The sequence below is a fragment of the Apus apus genome, chromosome 1, assembly GCF_020740795.1.
Source record: "Apus apus isolate bApuApu2 chromosome 1, bApuApu2.pri.cur, whole genome shotgun sequence".
NCBI classification, from domain to species: domain Eukaryota; kingdom Metazoa; phylum Chordata; class Aves; order Apodiformes; family Apodidae; genus Apus; species Apus apus.
The window spans coordinates 126,097,033-126,124,678 of NC_067282.1; the positions used below are offsets into that span (position 1 = coordinate 126,097,033).

The following is a 27,646-nucleotide window of genomic DNA, read 5'->3' on the forward strand; positions in this document are numbered from 1 at the left end:
GGAGGTGGCTCCCTAGGCAGCACTCTCTCTGTGGGATGCTGTCAGGATGCAGCATGTACCATTTAAAGATTCTGTCTTATCCTTCTAACAGATTCTTCAGACCTGTTCTGGCTTCAGGTTACTAAAAAGACATACCCCTTCTGGCAGCTGGATATGGTACCCCCAAAGACAAAATAAGTACATCTTCCCAGCTTCAGCTTGCTCCTTTGTCTGCCTGAATCTCTCTTTCCTACACTGCAACAAATATAGTAGAGTAGAGGGAATGGAGCCATTTCCAGGTCTGAGAGCTCTTGTTAGCACAGGCTGCTATAGCTCTGCATTCTCACTCCCAAGATGCTCAGCTTTCCCTTCCTGACTCTCACTGTGAGAGTCTCCACCTTCAATCACAGCTGCCTCCCTTGCTGCAAAAAAGTGCCCCTATCCTAGCTCCACATAACTAGCCACTGGCAACTGCCCATTGCTCTTTCTAGCTAGATATACATTCCCCATTGCTTATCATCCTCCTTCCCATCTTTGATTGTTTGCGTTGCCTCTCCCACCCTTGACCCATTGTTTCTTGATGCCACTCTGTGTCACACGGGGACTTACTGCCTACCTCAACTACAGACAGCACTGTAGTCAGCCAAGGCTCGCTCCTCTGCAAAAGGAAATGAGGAAGTCGATTACACACGCATGCAAAGAGAGTGGATGACATCTCTTCCCAGCCAGAGTATTAGGAACCCAGGTCCCAGTCCCAGAATAGGAGGGAATCTGTAACCCACCTGGCTGGTAGTAATCGTAGACTTTGATGATGGCTGGTTTCAGGTACTTCATCTGAATTAGTTCTTCCAGTTGCAGAATGAAGTTCTGAGATTCATCGTTGAGCTTGTGAGGGTGAAATTAGCAAGGAAGAGGAGAAAAAAAAGTCGTTGCATCTTCATCTTCCCTAGCTTGAATATTTTCCTGCACTAAATCTCTCTAATCCATTAGAGATTCTGGATTTTAGAAATGGAGTATGTGTGAGGAATAGCAAATTCTAAACCAATGACAACAAAATTGGTCAAGATTCCTCTTCCCACATTCCTACCACTGCTTTTTCCCCACACCTAGTGCAGCCTTGGGCTTCTCACAGCTCCTCGTCCTCTGGCTTCTTGCTCTTGCATTGCCAAACCAAATGTTTTTGTTCCCACCTACCTTCTCCAGATAAATTAAGACTGTATCAGCTATCACTTCTGTTTTCTTAATGATGGGTTGGCGCTCCAGCTGGGACAGGAAACAATAGCACAAGGAAATTTGTGAGCACTTTCCTTAGGGCTTCCGGCCTATTGAAGAAATTGTGTGGGGCTGGACTCTATAAACTGTGTCTTTCTCACACATAAGGGTTCTGTCTTTGGTAATCCCTCCTGGACATCCCTTGTGAGCATCTTGGGGATGAACTGTGCTGTTCCTACTCAGTTAGAGGAATCTCCCTCTCCAGGGACAAAAGGCCATGTGGGTAGTACAGAGGACTGATGTGTTGGTCAGCAGGCACCAGTAAAGATTTTTTTTACCCCATCTCACCAACTGCTAGACTGCTCTTAAAGATCTATCTGGAGCCTGTGAAAATAATTCATCTTTTGGTTTTATAGCTGGGGGGGGAAAATAAAATAAATAAACAATTGCAAGAAAGAGTCTCTCTGTAAAATCTTGTCCTAGTGTATCTGGCAAGCAAATCCTGGTGTTTAGCACATGCAGCAGCACATTTGGTTCCTGGCCCAAAGTAGAATAGTGTCAAAGGGAGAAGCTGAGCCACTGCTGATCTCCTGTAGCCAACCCTTGTGAGGTCTATATGAAAATGAAAGATTTTGGTTGAATTAAAACAGCAAAGGGCTCCTGCAGTTTTAATTACCTCATGGCCTGAAGTGAACACTTTCCAATAGAAGCAAGCACACGAACCCATTCACCTCCTTTCCTGTTTTATTTTAAAGTCCTTACCAACATCCTGGATCTGGGAGCCAGGACGAACCCAGACAACAGGGAGACCTCCATGATCACCATGTTGGATGTGACTCTGCTCCCGATGTAGCTGAAGGAGAAACAGTCAGAGGGGCCCTTCCAGCCCTCTTCCCTCCACCACCCAACCCTGTGTGGAGGACCCTGAGCCAGGTAGCCCATCTGGAACAGGTGACACAGCAGCGACTGCTCCCTCTTGCAGGAAGTAGCCAACACCTTCCTTCCCCACCCCTTCCACCTTCACCCTCTATCCAGTGTGCCCCAAGTGCTGGGTCCCTCCATTGCAGCCCTAAGGCTTTCCCAGCTGCAGTCCCCAGGTACATTTGGTCTTTCTGGAAGAGGGATCAACCCTTGGGGTCACCTGGTAAGTATGTGGACAGTGAGGACACGTGCATTGGCCTGGCTACAGTTGGTCAGTTCTGTGTTGACACGAAGAGTGAAGGTTACAGCAGCCTGTGCAGGAGGCTCGTGGTACCTCAGCACCATCTACAGGGTCGGAGTGGAGAAGGCTGGCCAGACACGACATCATGCAGGGAGAAGAAGCAGAGTCCTCCACCTCTTCTTTCTCCCACACTGTCCCACCACCTCACCTGAGCAAGGATGCAACTGCTGCCATGGACCTGAACCAGGAACTGCCCGGGGACCTCTGTCAGTGCTGCCTGCTGCACCAGCAGCCGCTTCTGATGGTTGACTTGGAAAGCCTTCCCAAAGCCCCTCTGGGACTTCACCCTCACAAGCGCCTGGCCTGATGTGCTGAATGTCCTTGCTGCATATTTTGCTAAGGCTTGCAAGGCAACAACTGTGTCCTAGAGAGGAACAGACAGTCACCCCTCTGAGAGAATCAAATCTAGTGAAGCTGACTTGGAGCAAGACGACCTCAAGAGGACTCGCCCTGCCAACTTCAGGTGCAAAAGTACATCAAACTGCAGGGAGCTACTTGTTACCTGGGTGGAGGCAAATCCTCCATAGGCATTCTGCTGGCGGGTCAGCCATGCCACAATACCAGCTGCAGTTATCATGTCACCTGCATGAACCTTTGGCTTAGACAGGTATGTCAGGAGTACATAGGCTGTCAACTCTATGTCCATTGACTGACTATCAGGCCAAAAGTCTGTGGAAGCCGGAGAACTTGGCTTGGGGCTCCAGTGGATTTGTCCTCCTGCAGAAGGAGAAGCAGCATGAAGACTATCTGGAAAGGATATATGTAGGGGGTCACACGAAACAAACCTGAGCGCATTCAGGGCTCCTGGAGTTCATTCCCTGTACTCAGGCCAAGATTTCTTTCTTCAGCTTTTTCTCTAGAGCTTCATCTGGTCTCAGCCCACAGATTCCTACCTCTTCCTTCAAGAGGATTTGAAATCCTCCAGGCTGAGGAAACTTTTTCAAATATAAGGACTATATACAAATACGTATGTAATTTTTAACCACTGTAGTGGAGCATACATTACTCCAGACCCGAGCAGGGGAACAAAAAGCATTATCTCAGCCAGCAGTCAGCACCTGATTTGATGGCCTGTTCCTCCAGTTTGTATAGCAGTTCCTGGGTTGTCTCATAGTCCCCAGCCAGGGCAAAGGCATAGGCCAGCATGGCTTCTGTGTAGATGTCGGTGACGTTGTGAACAGCCTGCTGCAGGCAACGGAGGGTATTCTGCATCAGCTTGCCCTGTGTTGTAAGAGGAGACATATGGCCAACTTCGACAGAGGCAAAACAGGGCAGCACAGCTCATTCCAGGGAGCCAGACTATGTCTTCCTGGTGTAGTTTCAGAGAAACCTATTAAATTGCACATTCTCGAGAATACAGGCATAGCAGCCCCCAGTGTGCTCTGTGAGCCATAATGACCAAACATTATCACATCATGCCAGTTTTAAAGCACCATTTCTTCTGAGGAATGACCTCAGGAGGCTGAGGGGACACCTATTGCTCTCTACAACTACCTGAAAGGGGGTTGAAGTCAGGTGGGTGTTGTCTTCTTCTGCCTGGTGAATAACGATAGGACCAGAGGCCTGAAGTTGCACCAGGGGAGGTTTAGACTAGATATTAGGAAGAATTTCTTTACTGAAAGAGTAGTCAGGCACTGGAACAGGCTGCCCAGGAGTCACCATTTCTGGAGGTATTCAAGAAACCTGTAGATGTAGCATTTCAGGACATGCTCTAGTGAGCATGGTGGGTTTTTTGTAGGTCACGTCTTGTTGGTTTTGTGGGGGGTGTATTTGTGGGGCCTTTTTTGTTATTGTTTGTTCAGGTGGTTGGGTTGCTCCCTTCCACCCTGCCCTGGACTAGGTGATCTTAGAAGTCTTTTCCAACTGTGATGATTCTGTGATTCACAGTCTGCCCAAACACTGACTCCTTCCCAGCAGCCCCCTACTTGTTCCTAGCCTGGAGAATGGCAGCATTTCAAGTTGATGTATCTCTGTAGCGTGCCCAGGCGTAGGAGCATGGAGGAGAGGGGGACGGAGCAGGAGCATGCTCACCTTCAGCGGCTGGCCGAGCTCCAGCAGTGCTGCAGCGACGTACGCCCCCAGGGTGATCTCATCATCCGCACTGCCCTGTGAAGAGAATGTACCTTTCACTCCTATCTGGTGGTTGGAGGGCACAGGCAGTGACTCCCCAGAAGGAAAAACATTCTGTTTGTGTTCCCCATCCTATACCCTGCTCTCTTTAAGGCTGGTTGCATGGGTTGCAGGAGTGACTTTCCAGGAGCCCCTGGGATCCCACAATCTTTTGCTGCCACATCTGTTCAGCCATTCCCAGCTATGCCTCTTGGCTTGGCCCTATTTACCTTTAAGAAGGGATGAAAGAGGCTGCCTTTGGTGGCAAAGCAGCCACTGGAGAGCTGGTTTTGCTCTAGCCAGCGTAGGGCATCCTGGACATTCTTGTCATCTACATAGATGTATTTTCTGGCTTGGCCAAGACTCTTGACTACAAAAGCTGTCAGCCTAGGAAAAGGATGAGTCATGAGAGGAGAAACAAAAAAAAAAACAACAAAGAGAAAGTCAATTGCTGCTTATCCCTGAAATTAATACTGACATATTGGGGTGACTCCACAAATGTACTCCTCACGTACTACTGCTTTACCCAGTCATTTCACAGGTGAAAAACTTCTTAGCCCTACTACCTTTACTCATTGCTTTTAACTTCCCCCAAATACCTAGAGACAGTCTTAAATTATCCATTTTCTTCCTCTTTTCCTTTCTACATTTCTCCAAGCCCAGACACCACAGGGTCATGCTTGGCCAATGCAGATCTTTCAAACTCTCTTAAGCGATGCCCTCCCTGGGGGGGAGAAATTTTTGTTCTTCCTGATCTAACTCCAGTCAGTATGTACTCCTCTTGGCTACTGGGACACCAGAAGCAGTAGCTTATCATGTCTGTGGAGCAACAGCAGGGTCATGGAGACAAAAAGGGACCTTCTACCCTTTGGGACCACATCATTGGTATTCCACTGTCCCAGAAACTCTGCTGCCCCATCTCACTGCTTTTTCAAGTGGCTCAAAACCCTTCAATCTTTTTCCCCACCAGAGAACTCCTGGGGTCTCCATCCAAAAGAAGGAACACCCATGTTTTTCCAGATGGGAAAAATTAGGAGTGAGAGATATTTGCAGTGCTTACCAAGTGCTCCCTTCCCCATCCTGCTGCCCAAAGACACTGTAGGACCCATCTCTGTGCCTATAAAGAAGCTGCATCTGGTACCCTGTGGAGATGGGAACAGTGACTAATACAGCACAGTAACACAGACGGGCCAGCACTGACAGGGCAAGGGCAGTTTTGGTAGGTTGAACACAGGAGAAGGCCGAAGAGCAAGGTGTGTCTGTTGTACTTGCCATTGCGCAGGAATCCTGATGCCCTCTCCTTGATCTCAGGGGTCAGCTGCCTCGTCTTCTCCAGGTATTGCAGCACATAGACAATGGGGGCAAACAACACCATGTTCTGCTCCCCACAGCCATGGGGCATCTGCACTAGGTGGTCTAGGTTCTGCAGTGCCTGCCCCATGAGGTCACCTACACATGGGTGTAAGAAACAAAACAAGTGTGTGATTTTACATGCTTCTCAGCCAGGCAGTGGATAATAGCACTTCACCTCAGCACAGGAGCAAAACACTGGAGAGAGAAGGAAAGAGGAGCAAACAACAGACTGCAGGACAGAGAGTACTGACTGTTTTGCCTCTTCCTAGTCTGGCATTATGATGCAGGGGGACCACACTATGGAGTAGCTGGGGAACTTTCCCTCATTATTAGCTTTTGCAGTCTGAAGGGCTCCAACCATAACAAGTACTACTAAGAGGCCATGAGCAGAGCTGCCATCATTCAGTGTGTGTCATGCAGAAAATATAAAAGCACTTAGGGAAAGGTTGAGATGCTTCTGGTCTCTAGCCAGGCCTGCTCTACCTGGCCATATGTCAAGCATCAAGATGTCAGTATGTCAGCTGGTCAGATGGTGTGAAGGTGTTCATATGTCCTCCAGGCAGCCAGAAAAGCCTTGTATTTGGTTTCCTCCTTTGGGGCTTTGTTGCTTAATATACATGATTATTTATGCCAGGCCCTACTTCATACCAATTCTGGCCTGGGGGCCAACACAAAGAAGTGTATTGAATGGCAGGCATGTGTGGTCCCAGTAGTCTCTCCAAACTGCTCTTTTGCAACTTAGCAATGCCAAGGAGGATTTATTCTCTCCAGGAGTTTCTGCTGTAGCAGCAAACTTAGCAGGGAGACAAAATGGGTATGAGCTTTGCTGATTGCACCTACATGGAACTAACCAAGATCTCAAAGCCCCAGTAAATAATAATGACCTAGAGTCTCTGGTCCTAAGCCTTAGCTAGAAAAATAAGGATTATTCTCCTCTGCAGATTACTTTTCCCATGAAATCCTAAGAATGAATCCAGAAATCTGAAAGCTTGGTCTTGGCAAACTGCAGAGAATAGAAACACAGCATCCTCTCTTTCAAGCAGTTTCATGTCAAATGCATCCCCTGATACCACTGCCAACTTAAGCGTTGCTCCTCTGTAACAGCAGTCAATAAGCCCACAAGAGAAATCACTTACCTGAGATGGAAATGGAAGCTCTAGCAGATCCCTTCACTACATTGTCAGGGAGGTGAAGGGACACAGGTTCTTCAGCCCTGTTTCCTGATGACAACAGGATAAAGATGTAGTCTTAAAAATCAACCCAAATGCATCTAAGCAGAAAGAAAAGACTGACACAGACGAATGGGACACTGCCTACTTCCTGCTGAGACATACTGCTCCCTACAGTCTGTCCTACTCATTACACCAAGCTTCATTTTCTGGAAGTTTCTCTGATTAAAAGAGTGGTGAGGCTTACCAAGCTTCACAACTCAATTGACTACAATCCACAAGTTTCACAAGAATCACAGCTGGTCATCACTCAGCAGCAGGACATCCTGGAGAGACTTATAATGCTGCAGGGACAGGGTGGGAGGACTGGAGCCCTCACTGGTGACAATCAAGCCCCAAGAATGCCTCTGGGCAGCAGTATGGGAGGAGACTACAGAGCAGGATTTTGCCACCTATGTGGCAAATTCAGTAGGACAACACACGTGGAAGTAATATTTCTTGTTCTTTCCTGTCTAATAGGAAAAATATTTTGAAAACATTCTTCCATCAGATGTTCCACAGTTTAGTCCTACTCTCAAATCTAGCTATTTCAGGCTGCAGCACCCATTCAGGCTGTCCACATACCTCCTCTTGGGCACAGAAGGGAGCTGTAAGATTTCTCCACTAAGACACCTTCTGGCTGCCAGGGCAGGAACGTGAGAAACAAGATTACACACAAAATTCCCCCAAAGCAGCAAAATTTCAGAGCAAGTTCAGGTCTTAATTCAGTGGTTAGTCCTCAGGCCATCACGGACTCCATCCTCCTCACCTTTTCCAGGTGGGCACTGCAGCTGCCTGCTTAACTGCTCAAGAGAGCAAGAGCAAGGTGAGGGATGGGGCACTCTGGTCAGTGAGCAAATACAAAAGCTCACATACAATGGATGATTGAGCAGGGAAAGGAGAAACACAGATATGGTGTATGAATGCAGCTCAAGAAAGAGCACTGCAGTAAGGGAACAGGTTTGGCTAGGTCCTGAGAAGAACAAAGCAAGCTGAGACACAGCCTTGGTATGCTAATACTGGCCAATAAATGAGGAGGGAAAACCATTTAACCCAGCTCAGCTTCCTCTCCCCCAGAGGCAGGGATACTCAGAGAGAGAAACCAGCCTGCTCTCATACTCACCCGGACCAGCAAGTGTTTGACCAGCATATTCCTCTTTCTCATGGTAGCTGGCAAGGGCTTCCTGCTCCCACACCGTGGCGTGCTGTCCAGTACCTCTGCCCTCAGTGTGATATCCAGAGTCCCTAGCAAATAAATTTAACAGAGGCTGTTTCTTCTACCTGTGACCAAATGAAGTAAATTTGCTTTAACTGATAGTGGTCTGAGATGCTTTGGGTGACTGATCTTCCCAGTCTTAGCAGTTTGCCAGTAAAGGTGAGCCAGCCAGCACTAATGGCTTGTTCAGACACCCTAAGCATGACAGAACTAGGTAGTGCCCCACCAACAGTGACTTCATTGCACTACACAGGAATATAACAACACAAGGTCCAGCAGCCCCTTGGACCCCAGAGTCCCTTTCCCATTCCATGTGAAGCAGAGCTCCAGTGATACAAGATTCCCCCACCCGCTGTCTTCAAGAGTTCTCCATGCCACCTATTCAGTTTTTGCCCCCTCCGATGAGGCTGAGAAGAGAGAAGGAAAGCAGACATGATGGGTTGCATGCTTGAACTACTAAGAACAGACTTTAGGATCCAGAGGAGGCAAGGGTCTGCCAGGTTTTCTGGACCTCTCACTTCAGTTTATGGTTCCCCATCACTGCTAACATTTTTGCTGCCTTACCCAGCTGGACTGCTGTCACATTCCATGTGAAGGTCTTGGACTCCTCTACACACAGGCACTCCTTGTCCCTGCAGGTCTGGCATGACTCCACCTGGAAGTCTGAGGATTTATCCAGGGCCACATGGATCTGAGGGAATGATAGATGCAGGAGAGTGACTAGGCAACTCAGGAGAGATGGCTTAGCACAATGTGCTCTAGAACTGGAAGGTGTGGTAGGTCTGTCCTACATTGTGTTACCTGTGGCACAAGCACACACCTGTATGCACTGCTGCAGGTAGTTGAAGACAGTAGCTTTCAGCATGAAGGTCTCTCCTTGGATGACAGAATATGGCAGCATCACATCCACAAAGAAGGGCTGGACCGTTCTGAAGCTCGTGGCTGGGGCAAGGCCAAATCCCCTCCCAGCCAAGCAGAATGTCTTAATTTTCCACTCTGTTGCAACAGCAGGTGCTGTGACAGAAACAGTCCTGCTGCCATTGGAGCTGAGAGGAAGAGAGAACTTGCATGAAGAAATTCATCCCACCCCACTGCAATGGGAAGGGCTCAAGGCTGTTGTGCTCAAATCAGCCTCTGCTATGTTACCAATGACTTCTGCTCCAGTGGCTCACACCAAGGCAGCTCTCAGCAATTTGTTCCCTAAAGCTATAAAGTGCCTGCTTAAGTGCCATCAGTAATGACTTTATGCACTTCTCCTGAGCAAGAAACGGCCTGAGCATTCCAGCTCTGTACACTCAGTCAACAGCATGATGTTCCAGAAAGCAGCAGCACCATATCCTCCTCATTGCTGATTCATCAGTCTTAATCTAAGCACTGTGACAACAAGGGCTACAAATTTAGCTGGTGCACCCACAAAACTAAGGAGTTAGCTGAGTGTACACCAATGTGTGAAAAGAGACAGAACTTGGTGGTTTGGTCTTTAAGTGTATTGCTCTTCTGTAAACCTGTGACGACTTCAGTTCTGCTCCTTGAAGTCTACTAGTCCTTCAGTTTGACACACTACAAATGCAGGGAAGAGCCACAAAATTCCCATGCAGACTTCTCATTAAACCTATAGTTGGACTTTTGTGCAAAGGCAAGTCAGACAAGACTCAATAACACAGGGATTATCCTTCTGTCCATTTGTAAACTCTGGCATCACCTACCCAACAGAGAAAATATTCCAGATCCAAGTTTCAGGGAAATAGTGATTAAGTCTTCCATAGGTTGTAAATTGGGGTTGTTTCTTAGTGATTCGTCGGTCATCTGTAGAAGGCCACCCTGAAAAAAAGAATAAGGAGTCCCAAAGAAGCGGGAGAGGTGAACCCTGCCAATGATAGACAGCCTAGCACTGTGGCAAGAGGCAAAGCAAGCAGCAAGAGAGACATGGGAAGACTCAGGCAGAGGGAAAGACAGAGTGGGCTGACTTGGTAGGAGAGGGGAAATAGGAAGGGAAAGAGAGTGATAACAGGAGAACCAGCTTGCAGTGAGCTGGTTTCAAGTTTTTCAAGGCTTGATTAGACAAAGTCACTTGCTGACCTGACCCAGAGTTGTTGCTAAAGAGACTAGAGACCTTCAGAGAGCCATTTTAACCAACACTTCTTTAATTCTGTGAATAACAATACTGTTTGCTTGTCTGCAGAAAACTCACGGTTGTCTGCAAACAATGGTTTAAATATTGGCAGGCGTGTGAGCCAGCTTAGTATGATTATCTAGCACAAACTGAGACACAGAGAAAGGAAATTACTGTGCCTGCAGCCATAGATGGGGACAGAAGCCACATCTCAGCACAACCTGTGGGGTAGTCCCTGGGAAACAGATCCTGGCCCATGCTTGGGTTTGTTTGTGCCAGGAAAGGGAATACCATCCTTTAATGTCAGGGAACACCCAGCTAGTGACATTGGCTAGAGCCAATATTCATGACCAGCAAACCTCAGAAATCAGAGGACTCTTCCATCTGGCTGACCTCATGTCCCAGGAGGCTGAAAATGCAGCTCACCCATGGACGGCTTCCTATCCACCCGATGAAAGCACTGAGACAGCCTCTTGATTACAAGGTTTGAAAAGATTTTCAGCCCCATGTTCTGTCAGGGAAAGAAGGAGGGAAGGGGAGGCAGAAAAGTATCTGTGAGTGGGGAAGAGTGGCCACTGCTCTCCAGAATTACTCTGAAAACCATCAGGCAGGTACTTAGGCAGCCAGGAGCAGCACTGGCCCAAGCAGACACAGTGCTGAGGGAGGCATGGCATAATCTCCCCAAGTCCTTCTCCCTCAGGAGGTCACTAAACCACCACCTCTCTTCTGGGGGACATTGGGATGCCTTGCTCCTCTCAATGCATTTCCAGTGGCAAGGGCACAGAGGAGAGATGCCAGCATCCTGTCCTGTCCCCTCATGCACACTGGATGAATCTGCCCTCTGAAGGTATATAGAGGTGTGATGGGGAGCACATCCTCCATTCAGTCCCTGGGGCTGTGAAATGGGCCTGTCCACAAACACAAGAGATGTCCCTATGCTGTGAAAGAGCATCCTAGAACATGTCTTTGTTGCTAAATAAATGAGGACAGGGTCTAATCCCCAGGTCCAAGGCCTATCTTGTGCCCATGCTGTGTAAGGCTAGTCCTTTCCAGAGGAGACCTGCCTTAAAGATGCCATAAGTTCTGCCCAGGAACAGCCTAAAACAGCACCAGAGAGCAGGCTAACAACTAAGACATGTCAGTGAATTGTAGTCTAATGCTTGGGATCACTCCCTGTCTCTCTTTCTCTGATACTGTAGACAAACAGTGCACAGCCTAGGACTTCAATCTCAAGCCCAAAAAGCTGGGGTTTGCTCATTGAGGATCTCATAATCTTGCTTTCCACATCTGAGGAGAATACAGGCATTCATACTCATGGGATTGTACAGCTCTTCAAGAGGCACAGGTAGGTTAGGGCAAACTGGAGAAGGCAAGGCCTTCTCAGACTTCATATTTCCTTTCCTGGTGTGTTGCTCTAGGTCAAGGTAGGATTCCCAGCTAAAGAGGCCTTCTCAGACTGCCTGGGGAGAAAGATATTTCAGACATTCACAATTTCAACAGCTCTGGGGAAAGTCACGAGGTAATTTACCCGGAAGAGGTTAAAGATATCAGGCTGAAGGGAATGCTGCAGTTTCCCTTGTAGCACATCTGATGTGGTCTGGGGCTGAACACAGTGATCTGAATGTTCTTCTACTTGGGCAGGGTATCCATGTCGGTAGGCAGCAGGGAACAAACCATAGACCTACAGAATCTCACAGGCAGGGAAGAATCAGGCAAGGAACAGATACCTCCAGATGCTTTGCTCCACCCTCCCCTAGCCTACATATCTCTTCCTCCCCATCTGCCAAGGCATGCCCTAATTTCTTCTCTTCATAAAGACCTCCTCATCCATTACCCTCTGGCTCCCCATGCCACAGCCCCTACCTGCTTGCCCCAGCTCATCTGCCACCCCTGGTTTTTTGCCTCATTGCACAAACACTCACCATTTGGCTTGTCAGCTCACTCTCCAGCCTTGCATTGAACATGTTTTCATCCACAGCCTGTACTGCACACAGAGATCCAGGGGCTGCTTGCAGCTGGAGCTGCACTGTTGATCCTGATTGAGCTTCTTTAGTTGGTAATCCTACCTTGACCTAGAGCAATAGACCAGGAAAGAAAATAGGAAAAGAGAGAAAGAGGAATGAGGAGGCTGACAGACAAGTGGCAAAGACCAGCTGCAATTTTGCTTGCTAAGCCACTGCTATGGACTGCTAAAGCTTTCCTGGTCCCTGGGCACTGTGATGCAGGCATCTCCTTCTTCTCTTCTCCCCAGGTCTCTTTTTGATGTATCTGAGGGTCTCCTTCCCTCAAGCTTCCTAACTCCTGCTTGTTATCTCTCCCCCAGCCACAGAAATGAGTCTCACCTGGTTTTGAAAGCACAAGGCAACATCAAAACGGAAGCTGTCAGCTGTTACCCCTCCATTGGGGAAGATGGCATACACCACCAAGGAAGGTGATGGGGTGAAGTCAGCAGTGAAGGTCAAAGGGATAGAGAAGGATCCCTTCAACACTGTGGAAGGAAAGGCAAAGAGTTTTCATCACAGCCCCACTGAGATCACCTTCTTCCCTCCTTCTTTTTTGTGCTTTATTATCCCACAACATCAAACCAATTCCTGCTGCTGCTCTGTCTGCCCTCTTCCTCCATTCTCTGATGTCATATGGCCCATCTTCCCACAGATCCTCCCTGGCATCAATCACTGTCTGACCTAGAAACCCACCAGTCGCAACTGTTTCCCATTTTCCATCTGCTGCAGACTTACTGTGCAGCTTCCCAACCTGGACAATCTTCTGCCCCCTGACAACAATTCCAGTCTTCCCAGTGACCTGCAGGAGGAGGAACACAGGATAGGCAAACTGCTGTTTGCCACTGGAGCATTGTCACACTCACCAAAGTGCATCTTGCTCTCCTAAGCAACCTCAGAAATAACCTGTGAGTCCAATACAACTCCACACCTCAGGTCCAGGAGATTTGCAGGCATCACAGTGTAGGAGGAGAAGTTTTAACATATGAGATCCTGGTCTGGTCTGTCCTGTTAGGACAATGGATGAGTGATGGGTTCAATGAAGATAAGTGGAAGACAGCTGAGGTATTTTCCCTCTAATAGGCAGGTCCCCAGTGCAGACCAAAAGACATTTACACTAAGTAGCTGTTTGATAACCAGAATAAAAAAGTGATCCTCTGTACAGTTTTAAAGGAAGAAGAGTTTGATGGCAGACTCTGCACAAGACACTTCCCAATGCAGCCTTCAGGGAGGCTAAGGGAGTGATAGGCTGCAAAGATAGAAGCCTCCTCCCACCCATGGAGGTGACTGGGGCCCTCATACCAGGATTACACTGTGTCCAGGCTGAGCTTTACTGATTGTAGTGTTCACCCACCTCTGCAAGAACAAGTTTTTTCCAGTTATTGCTCTGGGAACAATATAAATTACACCCTCAACATTTCACTGGTCTCTGGTCCCATCAGCGTAGCCTTTCACTCCAGGTTCTCTACTATTCTTACTCACGTAATATCCAAAACCTATACGGCTGGTGTCTTCTCCCATATCATCCCGACTGAGCATGAAGGTCACCTGGACATTCTGCTTCAGTCCACAAGGCAGTGTTTCTGTGAGTGGGTGTATGTCCAGGAAGCTCTTGGTTGTGACATGGAAAGGCTGAAGGTGATGGTAAGCGTTTATGTAACTGAAGTCAGATTTTCGAGGGGTGTGTGTGAGATCCTCCAGTGTGAACCTTCCCTAAGAGGGGGACCAGAAACACACAGAAATGAAGAGTTTAATGCTTCAGTGATTTGCTAGGACATCATCTGCTTGGTTTGGGTAAGACTGTTGCTTGGTACCTTCCTGCTGGCTCTGCACAGGCAGAGCTGTGTGGGGAGCCCAAGCCTGAGCTGGCTGAGGGGCTATAGGGCAGGAGTGGAGAGCACTACCAGAGCTCAAAGATTCTCATTTCTCTGTATGCAAAGGTGGAATTTACCTCCAAAGAGACTGATGAACTATTCCAGGCAGTTGTGTCCAGGTTGAATGATGCTATTCCGCTGTCATCTGTGATGTATGTTTTGATAAGGCGATGCCTCATGAAATTTATGATAAGATAAACTTTTCTATTTTTCATACCATTTCCATACTGGTCCTGAAGTTTAATCTGGTGACAACAGAGTGAGGCAGAAAAGCCAAATCAGATATTTCTTCCAGTGTCATTCCTAAAACCTTCCTCCCTCTGATAAACATAGAACCTCCTTGTGTAGTTGGCATTAATATCAGTCTGGCCTCAAGGAGACAGGAGACCTATAACTGCTTCATATCTAAATCTAAAATGAGAGTGATTAAAAACTGTCTGTTCCAAAAGGTGTGTGTGACTAGATTGTGAGGACCTCATCTCCTAGACAAAAGCTGAGACACCCTTGCATCAGAGCATCCCTGCTTAAACATCACTCATCACTCTCAGCAGAAGCTGGACGTGTAAACACATCAGGGAATCTGAAATGCAGAAACTGGAGATGCACTGTCAAGTAACATGACACACTGCAAGGTAAAGTACTCTGTCTGAGGAGCAGAAAATGGTCTAGGTCAGCAAAATTTACTAGACACCGAATTCCTTGGCAAATGGGAAAAAGCAATGGAAAAAATCACCTTCCCCCTGTAGGGTACTCCAGGGATGTAATATGTATTGGGCATCTCAAACACTGCCTTTGCTGCTATCCTGGAGATGAGGATTTGGCTGGAGGTGTTGATCTGCACCCCTGTCAGAACACAGAGTGCAAGGCAAGCAATATCAATACGAGAGGTGACTACAGCACCCTAGTTTAATCTCACTTTGTTATTCCCATGCCCACCAAAGTGTCTCAGACTTCCTTTTCCACACCAGCACCCTCCATGGTTTGGAGGCTGTTCCTGTGGCAGCTACTTCTCTAGTTTAGTTTAGAGCACCAATTCTGCTGACACCGTGGGTACCTGTGCCCGTCTCCAAGAGAGAGGCTTGTGCGTAGAGCTTGCTGTCTGCCTCGCTGCGAGCCAGGTTGAAGTCTGACATGCTTACAGAAGGGGTAAAGCACCCCTTGTTCATGGTCTGCAATAGAAAGTGGCAGGTATTATCTGAGTCTGAGGAAAAGGGAAGGAGTCAGAAGCACACAGTATTAGTCATTCTGTCATATCTGTTGACTGCAACAAGTAATAATGCAGACTCAGACAGATAGATATAGTTAACATTTTAAATGCTGTATTTTCTATTTTATATGCACGAATATGTGTAATTCATATTGTAGAAATAAAGCAAAACACACATCACAGTGGAACAAGATGGCCAATTTTCCAACTTCAGTAGAAAACTGAAAACTGCACTGAATGGATCACAGAGCAACTATACAAGTATGTGAACAGATCTAGCTAGAAGAACTGCAGAACCAAAAAGCAAATTAAAAGTAACAAATCATTTACAGAGCTGGAAGACTACTACTAACATAACAAATCAAAATGACAAATCATAAAGCATGAAACACTTCTAAGCATATACAAACAAGGGAAGAGCCCAGCTTTGAAATACTTTGTTAGGAACAGAAAGATGTAATAAGAAAGATATAAACACATGCAAGATATTAAAAAAATAAGAAAAAATATTAAACAAACAGAGAAAATAAAGTTTAAAAGCCAGTGTGTGATGTGGCTATGGAATTAGACGTCTCCACCATACATTAGTGTACTTATGCAGCTCAAGGATAGGTTCACCTTAACACAGTAATTCTGCACCTGAGAAAGTTTTATTAATTGCAATCTCTTACACTGCATGAATTTCTGGCCACCTATATTTCTTTCCAGAAAAGAACAGAACCCTAAATCTTCCTGTAAAATTCCTCTTTTCTAGTCCCTGTCATTATTAAGCAAAGTTACAATGAAGAACTTTTGGGGAGGTGAAGGCTTCTCATTTGGTCTGGACAGCAACTATTGCATTCATTGAATAAAACCAATTATGTCTACACATACATTACAGAGGTTGGCAAACTATCCTTACATAGCAGTTCATTCCATTCACTCAGGCCTTGACACATAGTCCTGCATGATGCTCCCTCACTAGCCAGTATCTTCCAGGACTTTACTCACCAGCCCACTGTATTCCCTACAGATGTCCTTGCTGGCATTTTGAAGACGCCTCTTTGCCTTCTGGCACAAGGTCACCCGCATGGTCCCTTGCACTGCTTTCCCATAGCTGTACCTGCAGGGACAACACCAGAGGAGCTGCTGTGCAGAGGCATGGTGTGTTTTGCTGAGCACATTGCTCCACACATGTGGCCTTACTGATTAAGATCTTTATGCAGCTGGTACGCAGGCAGGCATAAGTGGAAACATAGCACATTGTGTACTTGAGGAGGGCAATAGCACAGTCCTGCATGTGACAGAAGTGGAAATAAAGCATAGACAGGAAAGGATCCACATTCTCCAAAGCTCTACCACTTCTGGGTTTTTGCTGTTCTGGAATTGCAAGCAGACACAGAGAGCTGAGCTGATGTCTCTATGCAGCACAGAGCAGCAGCCAGTAGAGATACGAACTCAGGTCTGAAAACAGAAGAAACCTATGTCCCTGCAGAGAGCAAAAGCATGGTATGCCACTAATAGAGCTACAGAGTGACCTCAGACCTGCCTCATGAGCTGGACTCTTGTTCCCATCATCAGACCTGCTCTGCTGTTTTTTGCAAGGCACAGCAGAAGTGTGCCCTTATTGGTGCACACATTTCCCCTGCGTGCCTTGCTGCATTTAGTTGTTTTGACTCCTCTCTGGCTTTCCCTTCAGAGCAAAGATCCTGACAGTACCAGTAGCAGGAAGACATCCATGACCCATCATGGGGATGCAGCATCCTGTACTGTTTTCTACTAGAGTTTCATATGGTCTGATTTTAAATGTCCCAAATAATTAGAAATTATGTTAGGCTAACAGGAAAGAGACAACAAAAGTCTCCAAACAACCCAGTTCCAAATACAAATGAGCTCACTCCCTTTATCACTCTATCAAGTGCTTTCCAGATCATTCTCCTTCCTCCTTTGTCCTTATACTGAGGTCATGCCTTCCTTCACACCCTCATCTCCTCAGGTTTTCTAATTACTATATCACTAGGGAAACCTACTTGCTGCGTCAAAGAAGGTAGTAGGTTCAGAAACAAAAATGAGAAGTAACAGCATAACCTTCTAAAGAAGCACCAGTTCCTGCTCCTTTACCTCAGCACATCAGTCCCATACCAGATATGTTTTTTTCCTCATATAAGGCCTTTCAAAGCTAGACATACACAGCTTCTAGAGCACAGTGTTGCTTGCCTGGGAAAAGCCTCCCTACAGCTGGATGGTCTCCCCAAGGAAGAACCCATCACTTTGAGTCTTGCACTATTTGGGAATCCTCATAAGGAACAACTGTGTTTGGTGCCTCTTGGGCCACTTTTCCTTGATGGATTCAAGAGATAGACATATGGAAGGAGAGACACTGTTCTGATGAGCTCTTTCCTTTCCACTGAGTATCCTCCTTACCTGCCACACACACGCAGGGCGAAAGTTTTGTCTGAAGCATAAACCTGAGCTGGTCCCTCAAAGAAAACATCAGGCTTTTGCAACACTGGAACAAAAAACACAGAGTTACTCCATCAAAGGCAACAGACTACCTAGACATGAAATCACAAAAGGGAAGAGTGTGTTCATGTAAGGCTGGAGACCCATGAATAATTTCACAGAATCATGAAATGGTTTAGGTTGGAAGGGACCTTAGAGATTATCTAGATCCAACCCCTCTGCATGGGCAGAGACACGTCCCACTAGACCAGGTTGCTCAGACCTCCATCCAACCTGGTCTTGAATATTTCTAGGGATGGGGCATCCACAACCTTGCTGGGCAGCCTGTTCCAGTGTCAACACCCTCACAGAGAATTTCCTTGTAGTGTTAAATCTAAATCTCCCCTCTTCAGATTTTAATCTATTACTCCTTGTTCTCTTGCTACAAGCCCTTGTAAAAAGTCCCTCTCCAGCTTTCCTGTAGCCCCTTCAGGTACTGGAAGGCTGCTATAAGGTCTCCCTGGAGCCTTCTCTTCTCCAGGCTGAACAATCCCATCTCTATCAGCCAACCTTCACAAGCCAGCCCTCTGATCATCTTCAAGGCCCATGAACCTGAAGGATCATGTTCATGAGGTAAAAGCAAGGGCCAAATGAAAACAGGGAGAAAAAAAGAAAGAATAACCTTTTACCCTTCAACATATAGCAGAGGTCTTCAGTGTATTCTCACTCTGTGCCAGCCTAGCTGTTAGCAGATATCTTCCCCAGAAATCTCCAGCACAAACCCCCTTGTCTTAATTTCTGATATTGCCCACTCTAGATTTGTGTTTAATCGCCGCTCTCGGACAGTAAATCTCATTTTACATTCTTTGGCTATATAATACTATACAGATGGAACCAAACTTTTTCCATCCCATTCTTTGTTCTCCATACTTGATCTTACCTTGTTCCTCCACCTTAAAGGTACTTGACACTTTTGGGTTCATGACACTGATAGTGTAAGTCCCCAGAGAGAGCTGGGGAGCTAACTGGAAAGAGAGATCTGCAATGCCCTGTTTTGGTCTCACATCCAGCCACCGGCCAATGCGGTTTTGGTTTGGATCCTGCAGTCCAGAGAAAGGGAGGAAGAGGCAGTTTTAAGAAACGCTGTTATCCACCCAGACCCCACAGGATTCAAAGGCATGTTAGAGATTTCAGAGGCTTTCACAGGATCCTTGATGGTTTTTTTCCCCAGATGGGGCTGAAGTGACCTGAGTACTGGAGCACCAACAGGGGTGAACTCAGCCCACTCAGGGTTACTCTACTCTGTACTGCCATCAAAAAAGAAGGTATGAAAGGTCCTAGCATTTAGAATCTTCAGTCTTACACAAAGATGATCTGTAAGATTTAGCTAAAGCCTGGTTGTTGTTCCTGAATGTAGAACTGGATGGAAGCTGAACCGTTTGCATCATCAATGCTTGGTAAGAACATGTGGAGAGAGCATGTGCATGCATGTGCATACACAGACCAAAAAGAAAAGCAACTTAACTCAGTAAGACATCAGCCTAGGTACTCTCCATACTGAAGTACCTTTCCTCATATTACCTGAAGAGAAACACCCACCTGGACTTCCACCATGGAGTACTGCAAAGTAAATAGACAGCAATGTCATAAACTGGTATGATACAGCAATCAGCATATAAACTTTTCTTACCTACCTCACCCATGTGCAATGACAACACTGCCCGTCCCAAATACTACAATATAAGGAACTTGATCCCACTGAAATCAGGTGAATGGCTTTGAAATATTAAGGAAAAGATGTAACATAAAAATCTCTGCTATTCTTTAGATTTGCTTTTTGAACCCTGAATTTTTAAGATGTACTTTGATAGATACTCTACTACTGTGGAAGCTAGAATGTACTATAAAAAGAAGAATATTAGCGAGACTCACAAATACCATCATTCCAAGTTCATACATATTAGAATGTGTCAGTTTTGTAACAAAACTTCATCATCTATGGGAAGAATACACCCCACATTTTCCTGTAAAAAACCTAGCCTAGGAGGTAATGTGCAATTGGGATATGAATTACTGCTGATTGCAGCTGGCAGTAACAGGGAGAGACAAAGAAGGACATACTTTAGCCCTTCCAAGCCTGTTAATTCTCTGTTTATTCTTATATTACTGCAGCTACCAGCCAGGAGGCAGTAGTGGAGGACATGAAGGACATGCTATTTGGGACCTCAAAGCATAAGGAGGCAGGAACAGGGGCTTGGGAGAGTAACTGGTCTGTAAACAGAAGGCGAAATATAATTCTCATTATTCATCACTCTAAACTTTCATGCAAGTTATCATAGACAGCTCTGTTCTCACTGAAACAAAAAAAATAAATAAATGTGCAGGTTAACCATTTTAATAACTTTATTTTAATGTCAATGCTGAAACAAAACAAGCTGGTCAACAGGACCTGTGTTATCTCCAGCCCATCTAACATACAAATTATATATTATAGCTTTAATGCTGCAGTGCACTGAAGCCTCACAATAGCTTTGGTTAAACACTACCTCTTCTGAATTTACACCACAACATTATTAACAGTTATACTGCTAATTATACCCACACATGGACATCAAACATTTATGGTAAAATAGCTCCATGAACCAATTGTAGGCATGGAAGTAAATGCATTATTTACTTTATTATATAACTAATACAAAAGATACTACTTCTCTCTTGGGAGGAGAAAGGACTGTGTGGGCCTAGGCACTCACTAATAGCACCCAAAAGAGGAAATTAATTCAACAATAAAGGAGCTGGAAGGATCTCTCCCTTCATTTCATTCTAGAGGGACTTAAGCCACCTCTCTGTTCACATCTGCCCTTCAGTATTTATCTGTCATGGCATGAATTCTTGTTGGCTCTCCTTAAATTGCTGGAGGACAGTGTGAAATAGCTACAGCTGCTGGCTACAGGTATAATTGCTTACCGTGGAAAGATGCTAGTCTGGCAGTTTCCTGGCTAGTACATATGCAAATCTCTGGCAGCTCCCTTGACATGGGGAGAAAGAGCTGCTGCCAGCAGCAAATCACTGTAATTTGCTTATACTGTTTTCTCTCTTTTATGATCACTTCACGCCTATCCTTCCCCATATCAGTTAATTGTTCTTAAAATTTTGCACCTGTGTCCCAGCTTTCTTCAGACTCTCCTGTCATTCTTAGGTGCAACACACTCCACAAAGTTCTGAGCTTTCCAGATCTGTGGGAGGGGAGCTTCAGGTCTGGCTGAGTAATGCTGATTGTGCCCATAGCCAGCAGCCCGCAGATGTCCCCAGAATCTCTGCTGTTGTTTGGGGTTTTTTTCTTGAGAAGTGCAGTGCACACAGCTTGGGGGCTGCCCTGTGCTACCTCAGCTAGCAGGAAGCACAGGCACACTTCTCAGATACCTCCAGCAAAGCCAACCTTCCCACAGGCCAGCAGCCACCCTGTGACAGCAGCAGCACAGCCAGGGGCAAACAGGCCATTTTGTTTAGTAAAGGGTTGGCATTGGCCACCCTGGCTGCTGCAGACATTTGGGCTGTCTCGATCTCCACCGCATAGGAGTGGCAGAGGAGGCAGACCTGATGGAGGGAGCCTGGAGACTTCCTCCCCTCCACTTAGACAGGCTTTACCTTGCTGTTAACAGGAGCAAAATCCTCAGTCAGCGTCACAATCCGAAATTTCACTGAAGAAAATAAATGGAGAAAAGCATACAACACACATGGAGTGCATTTGGGGACTGACTGGCCCTCTGCTTACCTGATCTTGAAATTCCAGCTCCCCACACAGCCCTGCTGGCAGCCCCACATCTGCCCTGCAGCCCCTTCACCCCTTGCACAACTGTTCAGCACCTCATCCCTCCAGAAGTATGGCAGCAACACAGTAGCCAGACTCACAATTTTGGGTCTTTCCCATGGGCTATACCCAGTGTTAGCATTATGTTTTCTCATCTGCAGTGTAAGCAGACCAGTCCTACCTGGCCCTGGCCAAGAAGACCACATTCAGGTCTGATCCCTCTTCCAAGAATGTGTGAGACCTACCCATTCCTTGCCTCCCTTCCCAAAAACATGGTGCAGGGATATATCATTCCAGAAGGCAGTAGATAGCTTCCCCTTCTGTCCCCATGGAAGCCACATAGCACAAAGCACTCAGAACACCTTTTACGGGAAATGGGGAACAAAGTCCAGGCACATAAAGGTAGGGGAAATGTCAGGGTGCTCCATGCAACACTCACCTGTCTGTCCTGGGTTATAGACGGGTTTATCCATCTGGATGAAGGTCCCTGTGCCAGCCCTGTGAATCAGGACTTGCTTCTCTTCATTTGCACTGAAGTAGTGTCCATTGGAGATGCGCAGGTGGACAGTGCCCACCACCTGGTTGCCTGCAGGCTGGGGGACCTATGACACAAAAGAGGAGCCACCAGGTTGGAAGGCAATAGGAAAGGACAAGATGGCATCAGGGTAGTGCTCTTCTCCTCACTCCTGCTGCACTGTGAAGCCAACCTCTTCTCCATCTTACTTTGAAGGCCAGCACAGGTCGTCCCCTTAGTGGCTGATGGCTATGTCTATGGAAGCACAGGGGACATTGCCTTTGCACTTGGGACAGATCTTGGACAGGAGGAAAAGGGACAGAAATTGTGCCTGCTCCTTCACAGAGCCACTGTTAGAGCCTGCATGGAGTAATATACAAAGAAGTTGTTTGAGAAGCCAGGGATCAGGTTAGGAAAGCTAAAGCCCAGATAGAGTTATACCTGGCCAGGGACATCAAGGGTAATAAGAAGGGTTTCTAGAGGTACATCAGTGAGAAGAGGCAGAACAGGGAAAACATGGGCCCTCTGCAAAAGGAAACAAGATCTTGTCATGCAGGATATGGAGAAGGCTGAGGTACTGAAGAACTTTTTTTCCCTCAGTCTTCATCGATAAGGGTTCTGGCTACACCGTCCAGGTCACAGAAGGCAGAGGCAGAGAATGGGAAAAGGAAGATCTGCCCACTGCAGGACAAGAGCAGGTTTGAGACCATCTAAGTAACCTGAAAGTGTACGAGTCCATGGGACCTGACAGATCCACCTGCAGCTCCTGTGGGAATAGCAATGCTGCTTTCCATCATATTTGAAAAGTCATGACAACCTGGTACCCACTGAGGGTACTTCAGTAAAGGGGAAACATAACCCCTATTTTCACAAATGGAAGGAAAGAAGGCCAGTCAGTCTCTCCTCTGTGCCTGGCAAGACCATGGAGCAGATCCTCCTGAAGGCAATTAACATGGATTCACCAAGGGCTAATCATACCTGAGAAATTAGGTGGCCTTTTACAATGGGGTCACAGCATCAGTGGCCAAGGGAAGAGCAACTAATGTGATCTACCTGGACTTGTGCAAAGCACTGGGCACTGTCCCGCATGACATCCTGGTCTCAAAACTGGAAGGATATGGATTGGGTGGATGGAACATTCGGTGGATAAGGAATTGGCTGGATGGTCACATTCAGACAGTAGTGATCAACAGCTCGATGTGCAGATGGAAACCAGTGATGAGTGGCTTTCCTCAGAGGTCAGTACTGGGACAGGTGCTGTTTGTCAATGACATTGACAGTGGGATCGAGTCCACCCTTAGTAAGTTTGCTGATGACACCAAGCTGTGCGGTGTGGTTGACACACTGGAGGAAAGAGAAGCCATCCCGGAGGACCTTGACAGACTTGAGAGGTGGGCCCATGCTAACCTCATAAAGTTCAACAAGGCCAAGTGCAAGGTACTTGCACCTGTGTTGGGGCAACCCCAAGCACAAAGACAGGTTGGGTGGAGAAAAGATAGAGAAGGACCTGGGGGTTTTGGTGAATGAAAAGCTCAACATGAATCATCAGTGTACACCTGCAGCCCAGAAAGCCAACCATGCCCTGGGCTACATCAAAAGAAGTATGGCCGGGAGGGCAAGGGGGATGATTCTAGTCCACACTTGTGAGACCCTACCTGGAGTACTGTGTCCAGTTCTGGAGCCCCCAACACTGGAAGAACATAGAGCTCTTGGAGCAAGTCCAGAGGAGGACCATGGAGTTGATCAGAGGGCTGGAGCACCTCTCCTATGAAGACAGGCTGAGAGAGTTGGGGCTGTTCAGCCTGGAGAAGAGAAGGCTCTGAGGGAACCTTACAGCAGCCTTCCAGTGCCTGAAGGGGCTACAGGAAAGCTGGGGAGGGGCTTTTTACAAGGGCTTGTAGTGAGAGGACATGGGATAATGGTTTTAAACTGGAAGAGGGTAAATTTAAGTTAGATATTAGGAGGAAATTCTTTACTGTGAGGGTAGTGAGGCACTGGAACCTCCCCCAGAATGGGGAGGTTCTAGATGCCACCTCCCTGTAAGTGTTCAAGGCCAGGTTGGTCGGGGCTCTGAACAACCTGCTGTAGTGGAAGGTGTCCCTGCCCATGCAGGGGCGATGGAAATAGATGATCTTCAAGGTCCCTTCCCACCCAAACCATTTTATGATTCTGTGATATGATAGAGGAGATTTAACCTAAATAATTAAAAGGTCTATGTTGATGAGAATTCTCTTTCCTAGAGTGTGTGGGTCATGGAGGATGAAATCCACTTATACTCATCAGTTGCAAACCAAGAAAAAAAGTTCATGAGCTTGACAAATCAAAGAGACTTGTGCTGAGCTCGTGTGCACATCATCCTATGTCTTTCCTAGTCCTCCAGCACACTTTCCAGCCTTAAAGAGAAGCGAGGAAGGAAGCAGACATGATGGAAGGCTGTCTGAGATTAATAGTTTGGCTACTCCTGCATCACGATTCAGAAACAGCACCCTGTGACAGGCCTTCTTGGAGCTTGACAGCTTCCTTCTTGGAGGGAAGAATGAGCTGTACAGCTACCATCTGAGTGTTTCTAGGCCTCCTCAGTCCTTTCATTCCTGGCCAGGCAGCCTTCCTTGGACTGCCTGGCCAGGGTGAATTGTGAGATAACCAGCAGACAGACAAAGGCAGGGAACAAGAACACCAGGCTCCCACTAAACACTCTCCCTGACTTTGCATTCACTCCTTTCCATGCTCTCTTTCCTCCCACCATCCATATTCTCTGTTTCTCTGATGAGAGGAGTCATGAGTCAAAAGAGCATGCTGGGAGGTCCCTGTCAAGAGTGTTCCTAACCTGAAATTTGGAGCACTCAAATACCCAGTTGTTCCGGACAACCTTGCGGTAGAGGCTGAGGTTGCCAGATGGATGCACCAGAGTTAAGGCCACACTGATAGGCTTCTTCACCCCACGGAGGTCCAAGCACACCCTCTGAAAAGAGGGGTAGGGCAGTGCAGCTGGAATGATGATCAGGTACCTCCTGTAGTGGGGAAAAAAAGACATCATTTCCTGGGAGTAGTCTCACCCACTCTTAGCACTAATACTCTATCCGCTGAGGAAGCAGAGTGGTTTACCACCTCTCTGGGGGCCAGCGGTGCTGCTCTGATGGAGTGAGAGGGACAGATTAGCAATGAAAGTGTGAACTTCTCACAGGGGTAATGGAAGATATATAGTTAATTTCAGATGAAGACAAGCAAAATGCTTTCGGGTGACCTCAGGTCACACTGGTGTGTATATGGCTTCAAAGGATACTACAACAGTGCAGAGAAACTCTACAAAAGGTAAACACCATCTTTGCTTCTGCAAAGTGATCCATTCTTAGGTGCTGCCAGTATACCTGGAAAACACGAGTCGAGCTTCTCCACAGAAAAGGATTCAACTTCCTTGCTTTGAGGTGGCTCCTCAACTACCTGGGCAGCAGATTGGTTACTGCTTAATCATTTCCAGCCATATAGCCCTTTTCATTTGCCCTTCACTTTATCCTACACCTTTCCCTTCAGCCTGCCTAAGACTGCAGACCCTCATTCTTCTTCTTCCCACCACCAATCCTCACCTAGTTCTTGTATTGCAGCAATATCCACTAGAGCGTTTCCCACCTCCAGAAGAAACCCGTGTTCAGAATAAGGCTTGTGGCATGCTGCATACCACCCCATGCCTCTCTCTCCCAGATGACAACTTACAGGGCCCCACACTCTCTCCCTGCTATCCTGACCCCCTCTGTCAGCATCACAACTATCCATCACCAAATTTTTAAGTTACACTTACGGTTGTGCCACTATCCCCAGGGTATAGAGCAGGCAACTCAGGAGGAAGGGAGTCCGCATTTTCACAGGAGACCCCTAGACAGGTTGATTCCTCTGGAGGACAGTTAGGAGAAAAGATACAGTGCACCTTCTCCCTTTCCAAAGTCTCCAGACCACCTGCTGTTGTTGCCGTTTGTCCCAGGAGGTGGACAAGAAGCCTCGAAGTTTCCTTCCTTCTGCCTCACACCTGTGTTTATAATACAGGGTTGTACCACTAAGGACATGCCCCAGCCAATCCAAGTATTTCAGGACTCCAACTTACCTGCTTTCCTACTCCCCTGTGGATGGAGCAACACGATTCAGAAAAACTGGCTTTTTATTTTGCAGCCTGTTTCCTGTTCACTGCATTGACCCTGGTCCCTGTGCCAGTTGCAGCCCCAGTCCCATTGTCTAGTCTCCAGCTGGATTGTCCCATGACCCTTTGGCATGTGGACTCAGCTGGAGCTCATGGTGAACTCTTGTGGTCATTTTGTTCCCAAGCTTTCTGAGTCTGTAACTCCCAAGGCAGGTCTCAGTCTGGAACTGGAGACCAGGCATTGTACAAAGTGTGTATGCACAGTGCTCTTCTCCTTCACAGAGTGCTGCCTTACCCAGAAGGAGAGAACAGAGAGTAGGCAGAGCTGAACTTATCACCATCTCTGCCCCATAGATATTTCAGTTAGAAGATGGAATCTAAAAGCTGCAGATCACTCCAGCTATATCACACAGTTCTCTGTGGTCCAGCTTACGGTCAACTTACACACACACACACCCACCACTGGAAATGAGGATTGAACATCCACTAGGCAGGTCAAAAATGAGTCCCACATGGCTAGAGGCTTTTCTCTAGCTACCAAGAGCTTGTGGCTCTAGCCCTAGATGATGGAACACACTCTATCTTGGTTGGGAGCTTCTTTGCATATATTAATTTTATACTTGTTAGTCTATTGAGCTTATTGAACTTTTCCTGAGTATCTTACTGTAATTGAAAACAAAATCGAGTTCTTGAAAGTATTTATTGTTAAAATAAGGAAGTTTTTCTATTTTAGTGTAATGGCCAATTCATATCCAAATGCACCACTAATTTAATTTCATATTCTAATGCATCACTCCAGTACCAAACTGAGCTCTTAAATACTTAGGGCATAGTAATATTTTCCTTTTATTTATAAAACACTGATGTATAACAAGGAAACTAGAGTTTGGGGCTTTTTATTTTTTTACACACACACACAGAGTGAACAGATGCAAATCCTCTCTGCCTCCTTTTTCTCCCCATGCTTGAGCTTTGTTCAGCTCAGAATTCTGGTGCCAATGGCTGAGAAAAAAGTGTAAGTGCACCTGGATAAATAAGTGAAGAGGAACTGGAGCCCTCCATTTGTTTCCATGGGTCTCAAAAAGTACAGGCAGTGCCCGCTGAACAATCAAAGCTGACGTTTGTTTGCAGTAGACCCATAGCAGTTCCAGGGTACAGCCATACCCCTCATAACAGCACAGGGGCTCACAAAGGGAAAAGCACTGAGAGTCCTGGCTCCTACTGACTGGAGCAGCTGTTTTGTAAGAGGAGACACATAAACACCTCTCAAGTTCTGGA

The 27,646-nt window shown here is 46.7% G+C and overlaps 1 protein-coding gene across 1 annotated transcript; it reads right to left on the reverse strand.

Annotated features, from left to right (window-relative positions):
* Positions 1–596: 596 nt before the first annotated feature.
* Positions 597–26,094, reverse strand: LOC127382471 (alpha-2-macroglobulin-like protein 1). The gene is made up of 34 exons (XM_051614156.1): positions 26,036–26,094; positions 25,067–25,250; positions 22,165–22,327; positions 21,563–21,615; positions 19,514–19,534; positions 18,855–19,014; positions 17,897–17,981; positions 16,484–16,595; positions 15,341–15,455; positions 15,020–15,129; positions 14,364–14,531; positions 13,109–13,214; positions 12,755–12,900; positions 12,335–12,484; positions 11,941–12,093; positions 10,839–10,923; positions 10,006–10,120; positions 9,120–9,345; positions 8,864–8,990; positions 8,207–8,328; positions 7,669–7,723; positions 7,012–7,095; positions 5,795–5,971; positions 5,583–5,664; positions 4,753–4,909; positions 4,445–4,519; positions 3,472–3,634; positions 2,916–3,130; positions 2,562–2,777; positions 2,333–2,457; positions 1,954–2,044; positions 1,174–1,242; positions 762–864; positions 597–637 (listed from the first exon to the last, which is right to left on the reverse strand). The coding sequence occupies exons 1-34, from the start codon at positions 26,092–26,094 to the stop codon at positions 597–599; spliced, it is 4,113 nt and encodes a 1,370-aa protein (XP_051470116.1).
* Positions 26,095–27,646: the final 1,552 nt, after the last annotated feature.

Coding starts and splice junctions, on each gene's coding strand:
- LOC127382471 (XM_051614156.1), bottom strand. CDS start 26,094: ATGCGGACTCCCTTCCTCCTGAGTTGCCTGCTCTATACCCTGGGGATA. Junction 21,616..22,164: donor CTATAACCCAGGACAGACAG/GTGAGTGTTGCA, acceptor TATTTTCTTCAG/TGAAATTTCGGATTGTGACG. Junction 2,458..2,561: donor GCAGTTGCATCCTTGCTCAG/GTGAGGTGGTGG, acceptor CCGACCCTGTAG/ATGGTGCTGAGGTACCACGA.